The sequence below is a fragment of the Siphateles boraxobius genome, unplaced genomic scaffold, assembly GCF_051911475.1.
Source record: "Siphateles boraxobius isolate OS27281-9 unplaced genomic scaffold, OSU_SipBor_1 13, whole genome shotgun sequence".
NCBI lineage: Eukaryota > Metazoa > Chordata > Actinopteri > Cypriniformes > Leuciscidae > Siphateles > Siphateles boraxobius.
Window position 1 is genome coordinate 12,595,702 of NW_027508733.1, and position 21,894 is coordinate 12,617,595.

The following is a 21,894-nucleotide window of genomic DNA, read 5'->3' on the forward strand; positions in this document are numbered from 1 at the left end:
TTCACTCACAATTATCAACTTACACTTAACATCAATAAAACAATTTGCAGTTTCTTACCCAGAGATGCTTTTTCTTTTCTGTAATTGCCACGGATTCTTTTCGATCCTAGTGGGATTTCATCCTCTGGTCCTGAGTGAAGGTATTGACTCTCTCTCCCTTAACCTGTTGAGTTCTATCTCAAACTGTCGAGGTATGAGACCCGTCTGCCTGTTGCTTCCGGGGTTTTGTGCACTTTCCGTCAAATCCGCTCAGGACCAGGAGAAGAAGATTCAGCACGGGATCCATCACTTCTGACACCACTTGTAAGAGCAATTTTCAGAGGTTAACAAAAAACAGCATCAAAAAGGTCAAGAAAAACTTTCAAGAGGCAAATTGTAATAAAGAGAAAAGGTTTATTCTTCTGATGACCCTTTTCGAAGCCACAGCTACCCAGCTTTGAAAAGGAAGACCTGTTAGACTCAACAAAACATAGACATTTTATGCAGTTCTCAGTCATCATAACCCCTCCTACCCAGTTTCTGTAATTTTCCTTAAAGATATCCCATATCTTTAACTGGTTTGGGCTGGTTTTCTACCCCCTGGGCAGGTCAAACTGTTCTTTGTCCCTGAGAATCCAAAAGGCCTTCATTTACGACCTAAATTACCTCCTGCTTCTCTCAGAAGGGGGCATGGGACTTTAATATATTAGTAAACGACCCCCTGTATTCTCCTGACTAACTCACTTCTCGGGCCTATAGTGTCCTTGCCCATCTGGTTTTATTATGTTTGTTCTTTCCTGTCCCCCTTCAGCTGCTAGAAACCCTCACAGAAACACATGATTAAATGAAATTAACAGTTTGGAAACAAATGAATATAAGTAATACTGAATTTTTCAGTAACAATCACAAGGGGGAAACATAAAAGGTGTCCTATTATGCTTATTTAACTTTACTTGGGGTGTAATGTTGCTGTGTGTTATTAAAAATACTGACTTCAGTGCCAAGTAGGTTCTGACATTTTTTAAAATGTGATGCTTTGACCGCTAAAATACCTCTGATTGCCCACTCACATGCTCATTAAATATGTTTGTGATTTGCTACAATGATCAGCGTTTCAAAAACATGTTGTAATTATACATCAACGACTCTCTTCACCAAGTGCTTACATAGATACACGCTTGAAAGTACAAACAGTACTTGTGCTTTCAAACGCTCCCGCTTTCAAAACACTTTCAAACACTTTTGTGTGCTTTCAAACTCTCCCGTGCGCTGATCATTGTAGCCAATCACAGACGTATCTGTCTGACAGATCACACAAAATTCTTTTATCTTTAATTTTAGACCTGATGAAGGTGGAAGAGAAACATCTTAATGTCAAAACTGGAGAAATCTTCAAGTTACTCACTGAATAGAAGGACCAGAAAATATTTCCCCTGGCCTCAGTTTGGAAAGAGTTTCTCATTCAAAAACAAGTCTTAAACCTCACATGAGAATTCATACTGGTGGAAGCCGCTCACATGTGATCATTGCGGGAAGAGTTTTTCACGAACAGACTTGCTTAAATTACATCTCCATTCTCATTCTGGAGAAATGCCATTTAACTGTGATCAATGCTGCAAAACATTTCTTAAAGCAGAATCTTTGAAGATGCACCTGAAAGTTCACATAAAGAAAAAGGCTCACTTGTGTTCTCTGTGTGGAAAGAGATTTTCACGGATGGATGCTTTAAAAATACACCAGAAAAGACACAATGGTGTGAAGGATCACATGTGCGTTCATTGTGAGAAGACCTTTACTAGACGTGACACATTGACAGAGCACCAAATAATTCATACTGGAGAAAAACCTTACAAGTGTTCACACTGCGACAAGAGATTCAAACAGTCTGTGACTCTGAAAATACATGAGAGGATCCACACTGGAGAGAAGCCTTATAAATGTGATCAATGTGGTCAAAGTTTTATACAAAAAGGAAGAGTTAATGATCACCTGAAAATCCACACTGGAGAGAAGCCGCACACATGTGATCAGTGTGGGAAGAGTTTCAGACATGCAAAAACTCTTAAATTACATCTGGGTTCTCATTCCGGAGAAAGACCATATAACTGTGATCAATGCAGCAAAACATTTCTTTGGGCAGAAAACCTGAAGAGGCACATGAAAGTTCATACAAAGCAGAAGCCTTACGTTTGTTTCTGTGGAAAGAGTTTTTCACGAAAGGATGGTTTTAAAATACACCGGAAAAGTCACAGCGGTGTGAAGGATCACATGTGCTTTGATTGTGGAAATACTTTTACTACTGCAGCTGTACTGAATCGGCACCAGAGAATTCACACGGGAGAAAAACCGTACAAGTGTTCACACTGTGACAAGAGATTCAGCCAGTCTGGACCTCTCAAAAATCATGAGATGATCCACACAGGAGAGAAACTGCACACATGTGATCAATGTCGGACGAGTTTTACACTAAAAGGATCCCTTAATAGCCACATGAAGATCCACTCTGGAGAGAAACCGTACTCATGTGATCAGTGCGGGAATAGTTTCAGACATGCATACACTCTTAAATCACATCTGCGTTTGCATTCTGGAGAAAGACCATATAAATGTGATCAATGCGGTAAAAAATTTCATTGGGCAGGACAACTGAAGGTCCACCTGAGAGTTCATACACAGAAGAAGCCTTACACCTGCACTTCATGTGGAAAAAGTTTTAGTCAGCTGGGTATCTTTAAAGAACACCAGAAAAGACACAGCGGTGTGAAGGATCACATGTGCTTTGAATGTGGGAAGACATTTACTGCAGCTGAGACACTGAAAAAGCACCAAAGAATTCACACTAGAGAAAAAACACATGAGACGATCCAGTGTGTAGAGAAGACTTTTGCATGTGATCATTGTGGGAAACGTTTCACTCAGTTAAGATCGCTACACCGTCATGCTAAAAACAGCTGTCTGTAATCAAAGTAGGGCTGCACAATTAATCGAATTTCTAATCGCGAGTACGTTTACGGATGCCACTATTACGTAATCGTCCAAAGCCGCGATTACAAAAGAAAATCCACTCTGCGTGCATGTGTTTAGAGCATGTTATGTAATGAGAGGCGAATCACGACTACTTCAGAAAACCCAGCACAATAGGAACTACCAGGCAGTGACTTAAGTTTACGCTGAAATAAAAAGTATTTCACCTCAGAAAAATAGACTTTCCTGTCATGTCAGCCGTGATTCTGTGCTTGTTGCGCGCACTCTTCAATTGCATGCGCAAATGCGGCAGCGCACCCTGTGTAGGAACTACGAGCATGCAATGTCGTTACGTTGTAAATTACAGAATAAAAGTTACAAAATAAAAGTAAAATACAAATGAATCACGTTACTGGTATATTGTGTATTCACCATGGTAACTGTCGTTTCCATATTAACCCCAAAATGCCACTTTATTTTCATTTTGTGTTCTTTTTTAATATTTTTAAATGACTGTGGTCATACCAACATTGTATTAACACAAAGTTTTGGGACTGCTATTTAATAGCTTCAGCATAGGCCTAATGTTTATTTATTAGTACGTAATCTTTACTAGTCACATTCTAACAATGTATGTGTATGTTAAGTAAAGGGGGACAGTACTTGTGTGTAAATTTTTTGTGTAAACATGTATAGGATATACTGTATATATATATATTTATTTTTATATATATATATATATTTTTTTTTTTTTCAATGTAAATTGTGATAATCGTAATTAATAATCGCAATTACAATTTCAAGGTAATAATCTGCTATTATGATTTTTGTCATAATCGTGCAGCCCTCAACCACCACCAATTCCAGCATCCACCTGGATGATGTGATGGCAGCCATATTGCGCCAGAATGCCCACCACACACCAGCTTACTGGTGGAGAGGAGACGGTGATGAAGCCAATCAGTATATGGGGATGATTAGGAGGCCATGATGGGACAGAGGCCACCGGGCATATTTTCGCCAGGATGCCGGAGTTAATGCCTAATCTTTCGAAGAACATCCTGGGATTTTTTATGACCACAGAGAGTCAGGACCTCAGTTTAATGTCTCATCCGAAGGACGGTGCTCTTTGACAGTATAGTGTCCCCGTCACTACACTGGGGCGTTAGGACCCACACAGATGAAGACTCAAATTTCATCATTTAATATTGTTTTTAGTATTATTATTACTTTTTATTATTATTCATAATCAGTAGTATTATGTATGTTTCATACTTTTTATATACATTCGTAATCATTTGTAATCATCATATTTTGTGAAGATGTGGGAGAAAGAAAGATTTTGGGAGATGGAAGGATATACATTCCATCGTTAATGGGAACCATATGTTCCTATGGTGATGTAGTTTTTTCTTGGTCCAGTAGTATAAAAACCAAGCCCTTTTGTCCAAAAATTAGGAAGAGATGGAAAGGCTGCTGAATTGAGACATCTGTTTGGTCCATTGTCTCTTCCTCCTATGTATTATATAAAATAAATAAATAATAGATCTATTGGCAAAATCACTGGTGTCTGTTTCCATGAAATCAACAAACAGGGGAAAGCAACATTTTTAATAAATCCACACAGACCACAGGGTGAGCGACCCCTTCTGGCCTCACTAACACCTCTTCCAGCAGCAACCTGGTTTTCTCAGGAGTTATCCGATCCAGGTACTAACCAGGCTCAATCCTGATTAACTTCAGTGGGCAACCAGTCTTGGGCTACAGGGTGATATGGCTGCTGGCCAAGTAGTTCAAGTTCAGATAACACTTGGGACAGATTTAAATGAAAGAGAGCTTTTATTACTCAACCAGTCTCATAAAAACATCAATATTATAAGTTATTACAGTGAACAAAGTTCATCTTTAAGACCAACGGTTTACAATAAATATTTCTAAGACATTTTATGCAGTAAAATTGTAAAGCCTTCTGTTTGAACTAAATATAGATGTATTTATTGTGGACAGAGTTTCATGGACTCATCTGTTTTCACTCTTGGTCTTTCATTTGATTTTCATCTTAACCAATTCATTGATTAAATTAATTTCCTTAATTATGTTCCTGTTATACCTTTTACACATTGGTTTGCTGATTCAAGTGTGTTTGATTCAGGTTTGAGCTGAACTCTGGATGGTTGCCCTCGAGGAGCAGGAGTTAAAAGACCTCAAATCCTAATGGAGAGACGTCTGAATAATTATGGTAAACCAATTAGCCATTATATTGAACTAAACCAGCAAAAATATCTGAACATATTAAGTCAGATGGTTGTTTAAAGTGGGAACGGGCTCTGATTTTGTACATCAGTTATTGAATAACAGTGGTTCTTTTCGTCTTGGGCAAGCTACTTGGAAAATGTAGAGAGCTAAGCTAGTAGTTACTCTGTAGCTTCGCTATACTGAAGCTACCACCCTGGGAAATGTATCTGGCAAAAGTAGTTTACTACATCTAAGCTATTTTTTAAAGTTTCATTTTTATGTTGAACCAACTTCAGTCCAAGTCAATGCTATATCAGTGATCAATAAAACTGTCAGTCAGACAGATATAAAATTTAAACAATATGCTGCAATGCCTTGAACATGGAAAACTGATTAAATAGGCCTATCTTTAATATTTATCACAATGAAAGTGATTGATTCATGAAATGGTGTCGTCCCAAGGACAGTGTGCTTTTAAAATACAAGGATATTCATAATACTTTTGTACATTTTGAAGATTTTCAAAGTATGTATTTGTATTTATGTATTTTCAGTGGTTCATGTGTGTATTGTTTTCTCTCTTCTCTTCTAGTTAGCATGGCTTACTTGTAGATAACGACACTATCTGGAGGCACAATAAGTCTTACTAAATCGAAGAAGTTTTCATGTGTAAAGCATTCATGTATTTTGATTGAAATTGATTTGCAAGGAACAAAATTATTTCAGAATCAAATTCAGAAAGATATTTTTTACTTGTGTTACCTTGGTACTGTAGCTTCCAGTACATACACATAAATATAACAAGAAGCTTCATAAAATGTAAAAATAAAAATAGACAGATACTGTAGGTTTAGTCAGAAACAACATGTACAGATATTTAAAAATTGTTACAGTATTGTGAATAAAAATGTGCAAAAAATGTGTACAGCAACATTACCCTCCTAATGCAGATGACCATGTTTATATGAATATGGAAACAATGATTTTTCACCAGAGACTAAAATAAGGAAAAATTATTAATAATCCCTTTGGTTCTTTGAATATTTCCTATATTAATTCATCAACATTTTCATTGTCCTCAAGCTATGTTCAGAAATGTTTCAGTCATGTTGTCACCTCCTGATTTTGACACATTTTTCCCCTTAAACTGATGTCTCAGACTGGATTCCAATTACTGAACATCATAATTTTATCAATGTCATCATCAACTTAACATTAATTACATTTGACCTCATTGGATCCGCCACATTCCTGCTTACAGCCACTAGACATTTGCTGCAAGTTTTGCTTTGCACAAGATATTTGGGCCGATTTTATTGGAGAATTGCTTGTGTGTGTGTGTGTGTGTGTGTGTGTGTGTGTGTGTGTGTGTGTGTGTGTGTGTGTGTGTGTGTGTGTGTGTGTGTGTGTGTGTGTGTGTGTGTGTGTGTGTGTGTGTGTGTGTGTGTGTGTGTGTGTATTTATTTGTGTGTGAACATACATTCACATTTATATGGGAACATGTGCAATATATGTGCCCAATAAAGGATAAAACTTTATTTTACTTTATAAAAAAATATTACATTTAATGCTATTTTTGTATCCATTTATAAATATTTTATATTCATTAATATATAGCCATACATGGTCAATGCATATATTGCAGCCTATAGAAAAATATAAGCACTAGTTTTCCATGTATGGAAACATATTATATTTTGCAGTATATTCCCATATATTTTTGTTCTGTAGGAATAACCCACAAAACAATATGCAAATGCAGACTTAAGGCACGGTTCTGATTCTGTGTTTTTACGTTTTTCAGATCACATCCACTGTTGTAGTTTCACTGAAGCTGTGATCCGATTGGCTCTCTCTGCTCTGGTGGGCGTGGCTACTGTTGCAGTGCTGGTTTATGACATCAGATCTACGAGAAGAAAGCTGATCAGAACAGAAGTGTTTAAACATTACCATCAGACTTCTGTGCAGTCAGACCATCAGTATGAATTGTGCAGAACATTTAGTTCCAGATATGAGCAAACCACACATCAATGCATTGCACATTTTTCTATTCCTTTCATAGTTATTTATTAACAGATTTTTTTTTTGTGCATTCATTGGATTCATTGCATTCAAATTCATTGTTGATTGATATATTCAATTTAATATATGACTCCAAACATAATTGCTCTAAACAAAATAATAATTAGCAACACAAATTGCATTGAATGATTTTATAAGCTGTTGTATCCATGAAATGAATTTCACAGAGGCAATTGGTGCACATTTTCGGTGACTTTATTTAATAAAGATTTGGTTTTACAGTAGCGTCGAGCTTTTTTGTTTGTTTGTTGTGTAAGGAACTCAGCTTTTTGTAAATATTAATAATCAATAATATCTTGTTATTATTAATTATAAATATATGGGGCAGTTAATTGGATTAACTTGATGTGGCTGAATTAATATTACAATCAATTAATCAGTTCTTCCAACGAACTCTTTTGATTATTAATTTATTCTAAGAAAAGGGTATCTTCCATGGCCACAGAAGAATAATTATTTCTTTGCCTGTACAGTACTTTGAGCCAGTAGCAAAAACCGTGATCGTAAAGTGACTTGTATTGCAAACAAACAATTCAGGTTTGAGCTGAACTCTGGATGGTTGCCCTCGAGGAGCAGGAGTTAAAAGACCTCAAATCCTAATGGAGAGACGTCTGAATAATTATGGTAAACCAATTAGCCATTATATTGAACTAAACCAGCAAAAATATCTGAACATATTAAGTCAGATGGTTGTTTAAAGTGGGAACGGGCTCTGATTTTGTACATCAGTTATTGAATAACAGTGGTTCTTTTCGTCTTGGGCAAGCTACTTGGAAAATGTAGAGAGCTAAGCTAGTAGTTACTCTGTAGCTTCGCTATACTGAAGCTACCACCCTGGGAAATGTATCTGGCAAAAGTAGTTTACTACATCTAAGCTATTTTTTAAAGTTTCATTTTTATGTTGAACCAACTTCAGTCCAAGTCAATGCTATATCAGTGATCAATAAAACTGTCAGTCAGACAGATATAAAATTTAAACAATATGCTGCAATGCCTTGAACATGGAAAACTGATTAAATAGGCCTATCTTTAATATTTATCACAATGAAAGTGATTGATTCATGAAATGGTGTCGTCCCAAGGACAGTGTGCTTTTAAAATACAAGGATATTCATAATACTTTTGTACATTTTGAAGATTTTCAAAGTATGTATTTGTATTTATGTATTTTCAGTGGTTCATGTGTGTATTGTTTTCTCTCTTCTCTTCTAGTTAGCATGGCTTACTTGTAGATAACGACACTATCTGGAGGCACAATAAGTCTTACTAAATCGAAGAAGTTTTCATGTGTAAAGCATTCATGTATTTTGATTGAAATTGATTTGCAAGGAACAAAATTATTTCAGAATCAAATTCAGAAAGATATTTTTTACTTGTGTTACCTTGGTACTGTAGCTTCCAGTACATTCACATAAATATAACAAGAAGCTTCATAAAATGTAAAAATAAAAATAGACAGATACTGTAGGTTTAGTCAGAAACAACATGTACAGATATTTAAAAATTGTTACAGTATTGTGAATAAAAATGTGCAAAAAATGTGTACAGCAACATTACCCTCCTAATGCAGACGACCATGTTTATATGAATATTGAAACAATGATTTTTCACCAGAGACTAAAATAAGGAAAAATTATTAATAATCCCTTTGGTTCTTTGAATATTTCCTATATTAATTCATCAACATTTTCATTGTCCTCAAGCTATGTTCAGAAATGTTTCAGTCATGTTGTCACCTCCTGATTTTGACACATTTTTCCCCTTAAACTGATGTCTCAGACTGGATTCCAATTACTGAACATCATAATTTTATCAATGTCATCATCAACTTAACATTAATTACATTTGACCTCATTGGATCCGCCACATTCCTGCTTACAGCCACTAGACATTTGCTGTTACAGCAAGTTTTGCTTTGCACAAGATATTTGGGCCGATTTTATTGGAGAATTGCTTGTGTGTGTGTGTGTGTGTGTGTGTGTGTGTACGTGTGTGTGTGTGTGTGTGTGTGTGTGTGTGTGTTTGTATTTATTTGTGTGTGAACATACATTCACATTTATATGGGAACATGTGCAATATATGTGCCCAATAAAGGATAAAACTTTATTTTACTTTATAAAAAATATTACATTTAATGCTATTTTTGTATCCATTTATAAATATTTTATATTCATTAATATATAGCCATACATGGTCAATGCATATATTGCAGCCTATAGAAAAATATAAGCACTAGTTTTCCATATATGGAAACATATTATATTTTGCAGTATATTCCCATATATTTTTGTTCTGTAGGAATAACCCACAAAACAATATGCAAATGCAGACTTAAGGCACGGTTCTGATTCTGTGTTTTTACGTTTTTCAGATCACATCCACTGTTGTAGTTTCACTGAAGCTGTGATCCGATTGGCTCTCTCTGCTCTGGTGGGCGTGGCTACTGTTGCAGTGCTGGTTTATGACATCAGATCTACGAGAAGAAAGCTGATCAGAACAGAAGTGTTTAAACATTACCATCAGACTTCTGTGCAGTCAGACCATCAGTATGAATTGTGCAGAACATTTAGTTCCAGATATGAGCAAACCACACATCAATGCATTGCACATTTTTCTATTCCTTTCATAGTTATTTATTAACAGATTTTTTTTGTGTGCATTCATTGGATTCATTGCATTCAAATTCATTGTTGATTGATATATTCAATTTAATATATGACTCCAAACATAATTGCTCTAAACAAAATAATAATTAGCAACACAAATTGCATTGAATGATTTTATAAGCTGTTGTATCCATGAAATGAATTTCACAGAGGCAATTGGTGCACATTTTCGGTGACTTTATTTAATAAAGATTTGGTTTTACAATAGCGTCGAGCTTTTTTGTTTGTTTGTTGTGTAAGGAACTCAGCTTTTTGTAAATATTAATAATCAATAATATCTTGTTATTATTAATTATAAATATATGGGGCAGTTAATTGGATTAACTTGATGTGGCTGAATTAATATTACAATCAATTAATCAGTTCTTCCAACGAACTCTTTTGATTATTAATTTATTCTAAGAAAAGGGTATCTTCCATGGCCACAGAAGAATAATTATTTCTTTGCCTGTACAGTACTTTGAGCCAGTAGCAAAAACCGTGATCGTAAAGTGACTTGTATTGCAAACAAAACAGAACCAAATACATATTATGTACAAGTTTTATTAACTAAATATAGATATTTATATGAATATAAATAAACTAAACAACATACACACATGAATACATAAATAGGTTAGTGATAGGATGAAATTGGAAACCGGAAGAGGGTCTATGAGAAGAACCATCAGAATTTCATTTTCACATTTCATTGAATTGAATACTTGCATTTGTAATGGGAACAATTCTTGAAGTTGTTGAAAATTGAAGTCGTTGATGGTTCCGGCAGTGTCAAGTGGAAGTTGGTTGAGCGTTCTTTTTCTCCAGGAACGCATGATTGGTTTGGTGAAGGCCTGGGACTCTGTTGAGGCCACGCCGAGCACCCAGGAGAAGTGAGGAAGTCGGAAGGATGGGTGATTGGAGTCGTTGTTGGTTGGAGTCTTTGTTCCAAAAATCCTGAGATTGTCCTTGGTTCTTTGTGAGAGAGTCTTCTCTCTTCTGCCTAAGCCCATATCTGGTTGGATCGAGGCCTGCTGGGCCCTGGGGCCCCCGTGGAGGGGAAGGGGGTTCCCCAGAAACACCAGAACAGTGTTGCGGCTGGATGAAAGAACTAAGAGAGGGAGGTCACATGTGGACTGTCTCTAATAAGGCCTGGAAAAGATCCTCCCCTAAGGGTTGAACTCGACCAATCAGAAAGGTGACATGTCTGAGAGGGAAAGTGGCTCTTAGTTGATTTACGGATCTTTGTCCCTAGCATGATTATACCTTCATTAATGCTCAGATAGCTATAACACATCCACACTGCATTCTAGAAGAAGGTGATGTACATCAAAGTGTGAGTCATTAAATGAGGATTAATTAGGTAGGATGCATGATACAGGTGAGGTTACATTGATCGTTAGTTGGTTGTATACCAGGATACATACCATAATATATACCTGTTTCTTTCACAGTTTTATGCATGTTCATTTATAGATCAGTTAGTCTATGATTAATGCAGCAAAGTCTGTTTTAAAGAGGGTTTCTGTTTCATAGTCTCTCTCTTGAGTAAGTGGCCACATTCCTCGGAGGTCGTAAAATCTCCTTATCATGCCCTGTAACATGACACTGTTTCTGCCCTTGTGTTTGTTCATTTGGGCTGTGTGAGGAGTTTGATAAACCTTTGTATATAATGAATAAATAGTATGTGTCTGATTGGTCCATACCCTACAGTTGTATCTACTGTATGATTATAACGTCATGAAATGATAGAGAATTAATCATATTTTACATCTGCTAAATGATTCAAATAGCAGTTGTGTGGATATATGATTCCCTGATTTCAATAGAAACAGCACACATGTGTGTGTGTGTGTGTGTGTGTGTGTGTGTGTGTGTGTGTGTGTGTTTTGTTGCAGGGTGAACTGCCTGTTGGAGTGGAGCTGAGGCCATCAGATCAGAGCCAGCCACATTTGTTAAGCTGTTAAACATCCTTGAGGCACAACTCCTGCACATCGACCTCAAAACGGTCCTCTAATTTGCATCCTGACTTACAGACCACCCAAAGTCAGCACAACGTTTATCTATGATGAGCTCTCAGACTTCCTATCAAATCAAGTGTCAGGCTGTGATAGACTGTTGGTTCTGGGGGATTTTAACATCCATGTTTGTTGCCCCTCTAAACCTATGGTTAAAAATTGTATGAACCTCATTGACTCACTCAGTTTCACACAGTGTCTCTCTTCTCCCACTCACAACCTAGGCCACACATTAGATCTTATTTTGACTCGCGGTCTCTCTATTCATTCATGTGAAGTATTTGATGTTGGTATTTCTGATCACTATTCAGTATTATTTGAACCCGCAGTTCCATATGTACAGCCCATCCTCTCTCAGCCTCTGTGCAGCTCCCGTGTTTTTCATGCCACTACTGCACTACAATTCTCTACAATCTTTTCTAGTTGTGAGGTCTCTTTGTCATCTGATATGAACATTGATGAGCTGTTCTCGTCTTCAACTATGTCTGTCTCACTGCATTGGATACTGTTGCCCCTCTGAAGTCTAGAAGGCAACAACCTAAATCAAATTCTCCACCTTGGTTAAACGCCTCTACCCGTGTGCTCAGACGGGAATGCAGAAGGGCTGAACGCAAATGGAAAAAGGATGGGCTGCAGGTCTCTTATCAAATTTTAAAAGATTGTCTTGCCACCTATCAAAAGTTGGTCAGTGATGCAAAATCTCAATATCTTTCAAACTGAATTGCCATGAATGCCAACAAGCCAAAAGTTATTTTTAAAACTATAAACTCAATTCTTAATCCAGCCACTTGCTCAGCCCCTGTTGGCAATCTCAAGACCTGCATAGAATTTTTAGGTTTCTTTGAACAGAAGATATTAGATATCAGATCTCACCTCTCTCCTTCTGACATGGCTGTTTCTCCCCTGATCTCTCCTTCTAGTAATTTAAAGGGGTCATGACTTGAGAAACCAAATTTGCCTTGATCTTTTGGTATATAAGAGATCTATGTACTATTAAAACTTCCTGCAAGTTTCATAGCTTAAGACGTCCTCCCCATTATAAACAAAGCATTTATTTAATCAAGCTCCAAATACAGCTCGTTCTAGATCCATGGTATGAAGTGACGTCACGGTGCGAAGTGACGTACCAGCAGTGTTGGGGGTAACTTATTACGTAATCAGATTACTTTTTCAAGTAACTAGTAAAGTAATGCATTACTTTTTCAATTTACAACAAAATATCTGAGTTACTTTTTCAAATAAGTAAAGCTAGTTACTTTTTCACATTTATTGACTGACAGCTCTCCTGTCCCCATGTTGAGAGAAATAAAGTGAGATGTTGTGTACATTTGCATTGAACATGCATTTACTCATCTCACTTGCACAAAAACATTCAGTATTCCTCAAAATGAATAAAAACAGTCAAATGCAATCTCAGAATTTTGTGCAAAAGTTTTATAATTAACTATGTTAAATTACACAAATATACTTTATGTATTTAATCTCACTTTATTAACCAATGTCTTTGCTGCTGACCTACAATGATCTAATTCAACCATACTAATAAGCAAAAATGACTTTAGATTAGGTTTAGAAATAAGAGTGTTGAACTTCCTTCTCCTGTATCCTATTGTTATTTAATCAAGAACAGCAGCAGCTGAAAGGTTTGTTTGAGCGGCGCCCTCTACTGTACAGTAGTAAATATTCATTTCCTTCAGCCTTAGGCTTATTCATTTAACTTTTGATGTGAAAGGGCCTTAACAATTGGCAAAAATAGATTGTTTTAGCTGTTATTAAAAAACAAACAAACAAGCCCATGCAAGTGAGAAAAAGTAACGCAAAAGTAAATGTAACGGATTACGTTCCATAAAAAGTAACTAAGTTACTTTTTTTAATATTGGGAGTAACGCAATATTGTAATGCATTACTTTTAAAAGTAACTTCCCCAACACTGCGTACCAGTCGTTTGCATATGACCGCCTCCAGCGCAAGACAACTACGCCTCATTTCGCATCATCGTATGCGTTGTCGTGCAGCGAGTGGGTCTGTTTACAAGATGACTGCGATGCTACGCAGATGTGCTGTTCCTGTTTGAGTCTTTGAATACGCTGCCGAACGATCCAGACGTCAGGGAAAACAGTCGGATGCAGTTTATTTGCAGCATATGCAGCCCGCCAAAGCTTAATTTGAACGGTGAGTGATCAGATGAGTGTGACAGGGCATGTTACTGAAGAACGAGCAGAGAGAGAAAGAGAGAGACCCGGCCGCGCGCGCGCCTTCAAACTCTCTCTCTCTCTCTCTCTCTCTCTCTCTCTCTCTCTCTCTCTCTTTCTCCCTCTCTCGCGCATTTGAATCAAAATCAATTGAGAATTGACACGATGGTAAAAGATTATTTTTACCAGCAGCACTGACGTTAGCCAATCATAACAGTGGGCGTTAACACTGAACTCTTAAAGGGGAAACACCTCCAAAACAGACTGTTTGAATCAGAGGTGAGAAACAGGGTGGGAAAAAGTCATAAATCACTATATTTTTAAAGTTTTTTTGTACAAAAAACTATAGTAATACTATAATTGCACCTAAGGGAACATAATAAAACAAAACAAAAAACCATGTCATGACCCCTTTAACTAGGTTTAAACCAGTGCCTCAATCTCAATTAAGTGCATTAAGCTCAAAGATGAAATTTACATACTGTAAATCTGACGTACTGCCTAGCTGTTTGCTTAGAGAGGTATTAGACACTATTAGCCCTGCGCTTTTAACTATTATAAACAGTTCTTTGTCTAGTGGGGTTTTTCCTGAGTCTTTTAAACACGGTACTGTACAGCCCTTGCTAAAAAGATCTCACCTTGATCCATCTGTTATTAGTAACTACCGGCCATTTTGCTCCTATTTATTTCAAAGGTTTTGGAGAAAGCAGTGCTTTCACAGCTTACTTCTTATTTAGATGCTTTTAACATTTTGGATAAGGTCCAATCTGGTTTTAGAGCATTTCACAGTACAGAGTCAGTCTTGCTTAAAGTTAAGAATGATCTATTGTTGTCTACTGATTCAGGGTCATCTGTCATTCTGTTGCTGCTGGATTTGAGTGCAGCTTTCGACACTACTGACCACGACATCCTCTTGAAACGACTTCAATATACAGTAGGGGTTCAAGGCATGGCATTGAAATGGTTCAACTCTTACTTAAAGGGATCAACTCCACCTCAAAAGAGCATGCGTGGAGAAGTCCAAATTACACTTTAATGACTCGCAAATGTATAAGTACACATCGATGGCCTAAGACACGAAATGAGCGGTTTGTGTGAGAAAACAAACAGTATTTATATCGTTTTTATCATAATATATATATATATAGTTTATAAACTAAACTAAATATATAAACTTTATTGAACTAAATGTGATTGGAAAGGCATTATACAAAGACATTATAGAGACATCACATATTTCTACTGCAAAGCCCTCACTGCTTGCTCACAACAGCAAACACTCAGCAAGACCAGTGTTAGACCAATTCAAGGATAAATGAACCAATTATTTTAAATGAAATGGTCAAAAAGATGTATAAGCCTGAATCACTTGCTCGGATGACTGAATCAATCAATCAATCAAATGCTACTTTGGACGAAAAGAACCAAGAATTGTAACTGTGTTATTTGAGACTTAAATAAGTGATCGACTGACCTGGCTTGACTGTAACATTTGAGGTTTTCTCTGCTGAAGCAGGAGCTGGGTCTTCTCTGGGCGTTAAGTTTGAGGATAATATAAAAACTTATATATAGTTTATATTTAATATCAGAGCCTCTCCATCGCTCAACGTTTTTAAATCTAGTTTAAAGACTCCTTTTTTTACTCTTGCATTTGAGTGATGCTGTGTATGTTACACCGCGTATATGTATGTGTAGAAATGTTCTTTTATTATTCTATTATTAGCTTTCTCTATTAACCTTTTTGACCACCTTTAAAGCACTTTGGATCAACAAATGTTGTGCTTTATAAATAAATTGACTTTACTTTTTCCTCTATTTTTTGTGGCCTTTGAGACGGGCCATAACACTGCGAATTCAAAAGCAAAGGGCGAGCGCACACTCGAAAGCTATTACAAATGCATAAACCTTGTTCCACTGCTCCTATCGTTTAATTATACTAAAGAAATTGTCCTCCGTATGTTCTTACAGTTCAGTGCCATTTTTATTTGTTTGAGCTTCCCCATGTTACATTCTGTGCATTGAAATCCTCGTGCCATATCATCATACCTTCTTTTGACTGAAATGCTACGGAAAGAGGCAGGAAGGCTTCCAACAAATAAATCACAATTTTCAAAGTAAAACTTAACAATACAGAAACATAATTTCTATTTTATAAACGTTGAATTGGAATAACAGCTCTTTTTGTGAATATCACTAATATTTCAGATCAAACACCACACAAAAAATTACTAATTGTTGGATATCAGAGGTATTTCTATTAAGGGTATTATTATGCAAAAATACATGAATACATAAAAAAATACAATCATTAAAAAGAAGACAAACCTTTATAATATTATTTTAATTGTCTTTTTCTGTCATGTGTTATTCCTTGAAGAACCTTTAACATCCATAGAACTGTTCCATTCCAAAAAAGGTTCTTTATAGTGGAAAAACATTCTAAGATTTTACATTAAAATGATTTTTACACCAAGAAGTAAATAGCTTGTGAGATGTGTCTGTAGGAGCATCTCGGTTTAACACATCTCTGTCTCCAGTGTCAAACTATTCCACATTACAACTCTGGATGGTTTCTGCCGCGACCACTTAACTCTATCTTGGTCACGAGCCACTTCCTCTATTTATATTATTCAACTCCTGTAAAAGGTCTACCCTTATAGATTTAGGAGGAGTCAGGTTGGCGTATAATATTCTCTTCTTTTATTATAATATCTCAGGGTCTAACCTGATCTCTACCGTACCTCCGTAGGCCGGTCCGATAACACTTTGTATAGTCTGTTGGGATATCTATAGAAAATTATGTTTTCCTCAGACAGTCAGCTCATGATAACACACTCTAAAAAACACTGGGTTAAAACAACTTAATTGGGGATGTTTTCAACCCATCCACCCAGCTAGAAATTTTAAGTTCCCAGAACGTTCTGAGAACGTCCCCGCTGGTGTCAAGGATGTTGCCTGGTAACGTTCCCACAAACGTTCAACCACAATAGCCAATCAGAAAATAGCACAATTGTATCTGGGTAAGATTTAACGCAACAACCAATGACAAAAATACATCCAAGTATTGGACAGACTTCTCTTTAGTTTCTACATCAATTTTAGCCAGGAGAATTCCTTTATCTCCAAACCTCCATACTATCAGATCGTCTTTCTGCACTTCAGAAACATCCTAGCAAACATTGGTCCGACGGCAACGTCGTGTCCCTGGCCAAAAATGGTTGATGCCACTAGGACGGCATAAATCGGTAAAAAATATGTAACACAGAACATTTCCTAAAAATGCATTCAGATACATTTGTACATGTCTACAGTTGCATGTATAATTGTTATTTTAACTTAGCTACGTGTAGTTATGTATAGTGTATCGGGTGAGAGGACGTCACCTGGCGACGTCTTTTACACGTGCATTTATAGTCCATCATGACCCTCTATGAAATCCTTGTTAAATGTGCAAAAGCTGCGCTTAATCCTCGCATGGTTAATACTGCAATAATTAATGTAATTGCCCAAATAGTTTTTAAGAGGTTGTGAAGACGTCCACTGGCGTCCTTTACACGTCTAGTCAGGCTGTGAATATACCATAGACAGTAAAATAAATGGACACAGCGACCCCATTGATTTCAACAAAGAAGACTGAAGCCCGATTATTGCACTTCCTGTCTGATGGCTGAGCGACTGCGCAGGCTCAAACTGAGCGTAACGACAGTCGGACAGTTGTACATCTTCTAGTAGCTGTGGCAAAACAAATCTGAATCACCTTCCTCAAAAACGTTGTTGAAATATTTTGTCCCGTTGTTTTTATGGACTCTCTATCTATGGGCTTCTCCCTTGACTTTATGCCTCTTTGTCCCCCCGATTGCCTCATAGACAGTAAAAGATTGCCTGCGAGCTTCTCCTCCTGTCTATATGGTAATGTCTCTATTGTGCGACATAAAGTCGCGTGGTTATGACGCAATCGTTAGCCTGTTTTTAACAAAAATGGCTTCTACGGGGCCATAACGTAAGATACAAAGTAATGGAGTCTTTTATACATTGTCGTGTTTATTTAGAAATAAATAATGGACAAATGAAGTCTTTGGACGCCTCAGATGTAAAGTTATTCGCTGTCAAAGTGACGCCAAAATGAATGGGAGTCAATAGGCTTGTTTGAGATGAGCAAAATCTGCGCAGAACTGATCACCGGTAATGCATGCCGGTTAGAAATGTGTCCGAGTGCGGTCAAGGGGGTAATCCATCAGCCGGAAGTTGAAGCCTCGCGGGAGCCGCCATTGTAGCAGAACTTCACCTGCTGTTAGCATTCCATTGACTCCCATTCATTTTGGCGTCACTTTGACAGCGAATAACTTTACATCTGAGGCGTCCAAAGACTTCATTTGTCCATTATTTATTTCTAAATAAACACGAAAATGTATAAAAGGCTCTGTTACTTTGTATCTTACGTTATGGCCCCGTAGAAGCCGTTTTTGTTAAAAACAGGCTAACGATTGCGTCATAACCACGCGACTTTATGTCGCACAACAGAGACATTACCGTATAGACAGGAGGAGAAGCTCGCAGGCAATCGGGGGGACGTTTCGTCAAGGGAGAAGCCCATAGATAATGAGTCCATAAAAGCAACGGGACAAAATATTTCAACAACGTTTTTGGGGAATTGGAAATAATTCGGTATGTGGCAAGTGAATACATATGAACTGATTAACGTTGGCAATTTTCACGCACAGCTACTAGAAGATTTACGTCTGTCAGACAGGTTGCTCACGTCATCAAGCTTAGTTTGAGTCGGTTTGAGTCTGCGCGTCAGCAACGGAAGTGCTCAAAATCGCTAAAAATGGGCTTCAACTGTCTCAACTGAGTTCCAATGAGATGGCTCTGTCCACTTATACTGTCTATGAGTGCAGTCCGCCTCGCTCTGATGTCAAGCTGACGTGTGTCAAAAAGCTCTCGCGAGCGCAAGGCGCACGTGTCGGATTCTGCAGTCGCGCGCAGTTGCTCTCCACCGACTGCGCTGATCAAAAGCATGATGGGAAACGACTTGCTGACGACACAGCTTGATGTTGATTGGTTTAAACAACTGTGATGTATTGTTCTCTTTAAAAATGTTTTATTTTAAAACTCGGATATCATGTTTTATGTGTATATGTTATGTGTGAATATTCCCAAACTCTCGGACAGTGCGATCTCTATGGGTTATGCAATGTCATTTTATTATATATAAAAAACACAGCCTATGTCTGTATGAAAGAAAAAAGTATTGATAAACACTTGGAATGGAATTAAATAACAAGTACTTTGGGTGTCTTGTTCATTATATTTGTTTTCATATAAAAGCAAAAGAACTTAAATTACATCCAGTTTACTAGCAACACTGTGCACGAGCGTGAATCGCGTGAATCCCGCGATATCCATTATTGATCTCGCAGGTGTCAGATCCACTGCGAGAAGCGAGAAGAACTGTCCGGCTTGCCTGCGATTTTTTCACTCCTCCTCTCACTGCAGCCGCCTACTCTCGTCTATATTTAAGGCGAGGCAAGGCGCATCTCAAACAAGCCTATTGGAATGCTAACAGCAGGTGAAGTTCTGCTACAATGGCGGCTCCCGCGAGGCTTCAACTTCCGGCTGATGGATTACCCCCTTGGAATATACGTCCACTGGCATCTTTTGCACGTCTAGTCTAGCAAGACAGAAAAAATTATCAGGAATTATCTTTATGAAATACACGATTTGTATACAAAAGAAAATATATTTACTTTATCTTGTTTTTAGAAATTATAATCACAAATGCCCAGTGTAGTCAAGTGATTGCAAAGCCACGGCATTTTAGTCATTATTTTAACCTGTTGTACCTGATGTATTCGTTGTTATTTTTTATGGAATGTATTTATATACATGTAAAACAGAAATATACTGACGAATAAATTTTCTTTTAATGTGCAATTATTCAGTTAGTAAACTACCTGTCAAACTTTCCAATTATCATCAGCAGATGCTTATGGCTTGGAGACTTATTTACAAGCATAATTTCTCGCCACACAATTTTTTTAATTTGGAACAACTGTAATATTCTACATAAGAGGAAATCTTTATTTCTTGAAAACTGGTTCAATAATGGAGTGATGTTAGTAAACCAGCTATTTGATAGTGAAGGTAATTTATCCAATTATTCAGATTTTGTTTCAGGATACCAATTCCCAGTATCTAGTAAATAATTTAATATAGTTTTCAAGGCCATCTCTTTGGGAATCTGTATGCTGTTTAGGAACAATAATAGTTCTACAGTGACTTCTGTTTATCCCCCTAGTCCTGAATCTACTGTGGTTGGTTCTATTTGTTTTTCAATGCATAAATCCAATTATAAAATAAGGTCATTATTTTTGGACACTGTTACTTCAATTCCTTCCTCCATTTCTTATTGGAATAACCTTTATGATGATATTAAATGGTCATATGTTTGGTCACTTCCTCAGAAATTCTTTCTAACAAATAAAGTTAAAGAAATATCCTATAAAATTATTCAAAGATTTTATCCAGTTAAACACTTTTTAAAGAAATCTAGAAGTGATATTGATACTTCCTGCTCTTTCTGTGAAGCCTCTGAAACTGTTGACCATTTGTTTTGGGAATGTCTTTTTACTCGGTCTTTCTGGAATAATATTGATGCTCTGGTTGTCCAAAAGGTTTTTTGTAACTTTTCTTTATCATATAGACACATTCTTTTTGGGTTTTATATCAAAGACAAGAATCTAATTAATGCACGTTTTTGTATAAACCTTCTTTTATATATTGGAAAGTTTCATATGCATAAATGTAAATATATGAAAAGTAAACCCCCCTTCAGCTTTTTCAAAGAAGATTTGAAGATGTATTTAAATACAATTTCAACTTCTGTTAACAAGAAAGCAATGAAAACATCCAGAATTTGTGCCATGTTTAATATTCTCCATTAATGCTTTTTTCTTTTTCTTTTTGTGCCCTCTTCTCTTAATTTTTTTTCCTTTTTTTCTCTCCTTTAAATTTCTTTCACATTTCCTCTCTTAATGTATTCTGAACCATAATTTCTGTTTTGTTTTGAAAGATTGTTTATATTTCTTATATGTATCGACTTGTTCTGTTGGTTAATATTGCAATAAAAAAAAAAAATTAAAAAGACATAACTGACGTTACCACGAGTAGAGAAAGAGTTGAGGGGGGTATTGTATTGATTGTTAAAAATCTACTTTTGGGTAAGTACATTTTGTTTTATTTGATTTATGTGCTTGAGTTTTACATGTTTGGCCTGAATGAACCGAAAGAAATTATGCCCACATTGTCATGTGGTGGCAATTTTAATGATATTCATTGATCTTTAGTAAAATATAGATGATTCAAATAATGTCACATGTGTGTCTCTCACTTGTAGTGAGAGAAGATTCTGTTTATGTACCTGGGGAGGCAGAAGGGGGAGACACTCCAGAGAACAGACGAACAAGGACCTCTGACCTAGATGTCAGAAGGCCATTTGGTGCAGGGGAGCTTAGTGGGCCAACTAGTGACGTCTATGGAAAACTACTGGGAGGAAGGCTCTGGGGGGAAGAAGGCCTTGAAACCTAAGAAGGCCTAAGATAAAAGCTAGTTCAGTCTGTCTGGGGGTGTGTCACTCTTCTGCACATGGTAACAACTGTGTATTAGACTGCTCCTATTCTTGCAAGAATAAATACTTCTATTTTATATAATTTGACTCTGAGTGTCTCTTACGCAGTGATGTTTGTTTGAGATGAATTTTTGCCACAACAATTTTGGTGT

At 36.8% G+C, this 21,894-nt stretch overlaps 2 protein-coding genes and 1 long non-coding RNA gene across 3 annotated transcripts in view; 2 read left to right on the forward strand and 1 right to left on the reverse strand.

The window, feature by feature from the left end:
- Positions 1-373: 373 nt before the first annotated feature.
- On the reverse strand, positions 374-852 carry LOC143735574 (uncharacterized). Its single transcript, XR_013203233.1, has 2 exons — positions 698-852; positions 374-645 (listed from the first exon to the last, which is right to left on the reverse strand). It is a non-coding gene; the product is annotated as an uncharacterized LOC143735574 (long non-coding RNA).
- Positions 853-1,142: 290 nt separating this feature from the next.
- The window catches only part of LOC143735426 (uncharacterized), a 71,610-nt gene continuing 50,858 nt past the window's right edge, over positions 1,143-21,894 (forward strand). The window contains exon 1 of the mRNA XM_077225580.1: positions 1,143-1,417. The gene's annotated coding sequence lies outside the window, so the exon portion shown is untranslated. The remainder of the gene's footprint in view (positions 1,418-21,894) is intronic.
- On the forward strand, positions 1,413-3,347 carry LOC143735431 (uncharacterized). The gene has a single exon (XM_077225588.1). The coding sequence runs from the start codon at positions 1,570-1,572 to the stop codon at positions 2,938-2,940; it is 1,371 nt and encodes a 456-aa protein (XP_077081703.1). The 5' UTR covers positions 1,413-1,569; the 3' UTR covers positions 2,941-3,347.